The sequence below is a fragment of the Notolepis coatsorum genome (assembly GCF_963971535.1).
Source record: "Notolepis coatsorum genome assembly, chromosome: 19".
Classification (NCBI taxonomy): domain Eukaryota; kingdom Metazoa; phylum Chordata; class Actinopteri; order Aulopiformes; family Paralepididae; genus Notolepis; species Notolepis coatsorum.
Window position 1 is genome coordinate 66,714,390 of NC_140183.1, and position 5,513 is coordinate 66,719,902.

Sequence of the window (5,513 nt, forward strand, 5' to 3'; positions counted from 1 at the left end):
TTTCACTACCACACTACAGAAGGTTATCCTTTCATTACCACACTACAGACGGTTAACCTTTCACTACCACACTACAGACGGTTAACCCTTTCACTACCACACTACAGAAGGTTAACCTTTCATTACCACACTACAGACGGTTAACCTTCTGTAGTGTGGTTGTGAAATGGTTAACCCTTTGTCGTGTGGCAGTGAAAGGGTTAAGTATATTACATACTTATTGTTTATGTGTCTTGTAAGCTGGGCATACATCTGTATGTAAGACACAAACATTTAACATATCAATAAATCAATCAATAATTCACACTCCAAGTGATTATGGATTGACTGTACAAAATACACATCCAAAACATTTCAAACCAGTCATTATGGTTCTTCAGTGCATGGGTCATCGCTGTGCTCCTTAGAGTAACCAGTCTGGGGAGGGATCTGTACGGGTGGGGTTCCAGGTGATGTCAAAGGGTGGTTCCTGGATGAGCTCATCCCTCCATTAACATGACCTTCCTGCATTAAGAGGTTTGTTTAGGACGTTGACGTTGAGCCTACAGACGGGGGTCCCTGCCCTGAGCCTACAGACGGGGGTCCCTGGGGGTCCCTGCCCGTGTTTGGTTGTATAAAAGCAAGACCGTGGACCAACATCTAGTCAACCATCCCTTCTTCTCCTGACAAGAGTCCACTTTGAGGTTCTCCACACCGGAACATCTGCTTCAGGTACTTCAGCATCTTTATGTTACCATATTAGTAGTATATTTTGTCTTATTTCATTATGTTGAAGCTCAGATGCGATATATAGGGTATATTCGCATACATTCTGGAAGAGTGTGATCAGTAGATTCCAAATTTGCACATTACTCATTACATGCATACTTTTATTTGGAACTGTACATAGCCATATTTAAAAGGTATATAGTATAATATATACATCCTGATCTGCACTGCACACTTTTAGAACTGTATATAGTCATCTTTATTTTAGTCATCTTATTTCATTCTATCTTAAATTTATTGTATTTTTATCTTATTTTATTATTAAGAATCTATCATGTTATTAAGAAAGAAGCTGCTATAATCGATTGACCACAATAAATAGAATGTCACTGTTCTTGCTGTAAAGTACTGTAATTAACATACGTATAGCTGGTCAAGTACTGTGCTGTGAATTGAGAAGTCAGTACAGTAGGTCTGGTGAGCTTTCAATCTGGAGACTATACTGTACAAGCAAATACAGTTAAGAACTCATGGACACCTTTTTTTAGTTTTAGTTCTTGTATCAAGACTTCAGTCAAACAACTAGTTTAGTTTCAAGTTCATGTTTAGTTTTATTTGTCACATATAAGGTACAAGTACATTATAGTAAATGCTTGGTTCTGTATGAGCCTCCTAAGATTGTGCTTCATACAGTAAAAAAGAAAAGGTTAAAATGTACAAGAGCAAAGACCAAACATCTCCATTTCATTCTCTTAAAAAAAGCCTTAAAAAGTAAAATTCAGGAGTACAGTTTTGAGTAAAACATATTTTTTTTATATTTAAATATATTTAGTTTTTAAGAATTGTAAAGGATAGGCAAAAAATAAGCATGTGCTTCAGCCTATTCCTTTTTTTGGTCATTGAGTTGGGATTTTGTGTGTGAGCTTACTTTGAATATGTACATTTGTGATTTTTTTCTTCTTTTTGCAAGTCCACACAAGTGTGTTTTTGGATTTGTTGTAAACAAAGACCGAAATAAACTATTCATTCGTGGTGGGTCTATAGTACCAATGTGTTTACGTTTGGATCACGGATTGGGTCGTTGACGAAGCTTCTCTCTGTTTCTCTGCATCCTTGTGACGTGAAGGAACATGGCTCTGAGTCTCTTCTCCGCGGTCCTGGTGCTGCTGCTGGGTCTGTGTGCAGCGCAGCGAGCCCTGGTGAGTGGAGGGCCCTGCGGAGCTCAACACAGATCAATGATCAATGATCAATGAAGGAATGAACACTTTATTTAACAGTACGGCTCAATACACACAATTGTTAAGGGGATGCAGACCAGAGAAAGACTTTCGTCTTGTTTACATCAGGGTCCCCCATTTTCAATTCATAGTGACATTTATGACATACACAACATACATGACATCATGACATCATGACATAGGGACATACATGACATACAGGTATATAGTACTGTTACATTTGTGACATATACGATATGCAAATATACAGTACTGTTACCCTTAGATCCTAACAGAGAATATGATACATATGATGGGGAGGAGATAGATACTTTATTGCCATTTCAACACATGGTTGATTGGGATTTGTCTCAGTGCAAATGCTAATTTCATCATAAAACAGTGGGGAAAAACATACAGTATAAAAACATACAATATAAAAACATACAAGTATTTCACAAACATAAAAAAAATATATGCTACAGTGCATAAAAGAGCTCAGTGCTCCATTTAAAGTGCATATTGCCTTAAAGTGCGTGTCGACTGGTGCTAGCCCTTACGGTACAAAGTGCCTGTGCATTAGGACTTGAGTTCAGGTGACGGATATGTGCTGTTCTTAAAACCAGATGTCAGATTTATTTTATCCAAAGCACTTTACAACTTATCACTCACACACCGACGGAAGAGGCGCGACCATGCAAGGTGCCAACCTGCAGTTAGGGGTTAGAGGCGCGACCATGCAAGGTGCCAACCTGCAGTTAGGGGTTAGAGGAGCGACCATGCACGGTGCCAACCTGCAGTTAGGGGTTAGAGGCGCGACCATGCAAGGTGCCAACCTGCAGTTAGGGGTTAGAGGCGCGACCATGCAAGGTGCCAACCTGCAGTTAGGGGTTAGAGGCGCGACCATGCAAGGTGCCAACCTGCAGTTAGGGGTTAGAGGAGCGACCATGCCAGGTGCCAACCTGCAGTTAGGGGTTAGAGGAGCGACCATGCCAGGTGCCAACCTGCAGTTAGGGGTTAGAGGCGCGACCATGCAAGGTGCCAACCTGCAGTTAGGGGTTAGAGGCGCCACCATGCAAGGTGCCAACCTGCAGTTAGGGGTTAGAGGCGCGACCATGCCAGGTGCCAACCTGCAGTTAGGGGTTAGAGGCGCGACCATGCAAGGTGCCAACCTGCAGTTAGGGGTTAGAGGCGCCACCATGCAAGGTGCCAACCTGCAGTTAGGGGTTAGAGGCGCGACCATGCAAGGTGCCAACCTGCAGTTAGGGGTTAGAGGCGCCACCATGCAAGGTGCCAACCTGCAGTTAGGGGTTAGAGGCGCGACCATGCCAGGTGCCAACCTGCAGTTAGGGGTTAGAGGCGCGACCATGCAAGGTGCCAACCTGCAGTTAGGGGTTAGAGGCGCGACCATGCAAGGTGCCAACCTGCAGTTAGGGGTTAGAGGCGCGACCATGCAAGGTGCCAACCTGCAGTTAGGGGTCAGGTTTTCTTGCTCAAGGACACTTTGACACGCTGCTGGGAGGAGCCGGAATCCAACCGGGAACCTTCTGATGACCAGACGAGCTGCTCTACGTCCTGAGCCCCCGTCTCCTCGTCTGTAGCCTCCACAGATCTAAGAGGCAGTCTGTGGTCAAAGGTATAATGGGATGTGGTTTGCACATTTGTTTGCATATGGACAATGAAAATATTTGGTTTTTATATTTGACAAAATCTTGACCTGAGGTTCCCGCTCCTCCCGGGCAGCGTGTCGAAGTGTCCTTGAGCAAGGCACTTAACCCCTAACTGCTCCCGATGAGCATGCATGGCCAACACTGTCTGTGTGTGAATGTGTGAGTGAGTGAGTGAACGGGTAACATGTGAGGAACAAAACTGTAAAGCGCTTTGGCTAAAATCACTATATTAATGCACCATTTACTATTGTAGTTTGCTGTTGACAATTTTATTGTATCTCCAAAATATCAGCATTGAGGAATACAAAAAAAAAAAAATCTGTGTTCAGAATAACTGCTAAAATAACACAAAGGGAATATGAAACTGGAGTTACAAGTTTCTCATGGGGCGCAAACGTCTTGTTTTCGTGGGTTGAGTTCCACCTCTCACTCATTGTCTCCTCTATAGGTGCGGCTCGCTGAGTTAGGTGAGACACAAATATTATAATTATTATTATTCACAGTATTTCACCAGAATATGTGTTGGTCCCCCACAATTGGGCAACATATTTCATAACTGACTGTGTGTCTTTAGGTGTGATGGTTGAGGAACGTGGCTATGTGGACATCACGTCCAGAATCCTGGAGGCTAACAAAGGTCAGAATCATGATCTGTGACTCAGCGAGGAGATGGCGTCGTCGCATCGGCAGATATCTCTCTACGCCTTGGACTTGTTATAGTTATAGATTGGTTACAGATAGGCAGGGGTGTAAGAAGTACCCAGACATGTGTGAAAGTATGGGTACCGTCTCAAAGTCTTACTCAAGTAAAAGTCAGAGTATCTGGATAAAAACACACTTGAGTAAAAGTAAAAAAGTTTCTACTTTTAAGTACTAAAAAGTATAAGTAGACACTTTTTTCTGACTGTCTATTCTTCTGATAGCAGGTGTTTAATCTTTAAGCACTTTATGTGCTCTTTTTGTGCCTATCTTTTTTCTGCTGTGAAGCACTTTGAGCTGCAATTCTTGTATGAAAGGTGCTATACAAATAAAGTTATTATTATTATTATTATTATTATTATTATTATTATTATTATTATTATTATTATTATTATTATTATTATTATTATTATTATTATTATTATTATTATTATTATTAAAGTACAACCTAAGTACAATGAAAGTACAATGAAGTAAAAACGCAGACAATGAGGTACAAAAATGCCAAAATGAGGTAAAAAAAAAGGGGGGGATCTCCCTTCTTAGATGTCGGTGATAGTAGCGTTGCTATAAAACAATAGACATGTACAGTATAGAGACTTTTTTATAGGGGAGAATGTTTGTAGGATGTTTGTAATCCTTTACTAATGTGACTGCAGGCATCAGCGACACGCTAATGGAGGGAGACATTTCCTGGTCCACCAAGAGGAACGCCATGCGCTGCTGGGGCAGCAGTGACTGCAGGTGGGGCAAGACTGCCAGTGGAATGGTTGAGGTGCCGTACCACATCGACGAGTTCTTCTGTAAGTAACCTTCGTATTGTCTTTCACTAGTACGCACTCTGCTACTAAGGAATCGACCTTGTCTTTCACTAGTACGCACTCTGCTACTAAGGAGTCGACCTTGTCTTTCACTAGTACGCACTCTGCTACTAAGGAATCGACCTTGTCTTTCACTAGTACGCACTCTGCTACTAAGGAGTCGACCTTGTCTTTCACTAGTACGCACTCTGCTACTAAGGAGTCGACCTTGTGTCTTTCACTAGTACGCACTCTGCTACTAAGGAGTCGACCTTGTGTCTTTCACTAGTACGCACTCTGCTACTAAGGAATCTACCTTGTCTTTCACTAGTACGCACTCTGCTACTAAGGAATCTACCTTGTGTCTTTCACTAGTACGCACTCTGCTACTAAGGAATCGACCTTGTCTTTCACTAGTA

The 5,513-nt window shown here is 42.1% G+C and overlaps 1 protein-coding gene across 1 annotated transcript; it reads left to right on the plus strand.

Annotated features, from left to right (window-relative positions):
* Positions 1–664: 664 nt before the first annotated feature.
* LOC311246536 (hatching enzyme 1.2-like) lies at positions 665–5,105 on the plus strand (the record flags this gene model as incomplete). Its single annotated transcript, XM_084336686.1, has 5 exons — positions 665–711; positions 1,835–1,907; positions 4,044–4,062; positions 4,170–4,232; positions 4,954–5,105. Exons 2-5 carry the CDS (start codon positions 1,839–1,841, stop codon positions 5,103–5,105), a joined length of 303 nt encoding a protein of 100 aa, XP_084192812.1. The 5' UTR covers positions 665–711; positions 1,835–1,838.
* Between the last annotated feature and the right edge of the window lie 408 nt (positions 5,106–5,513).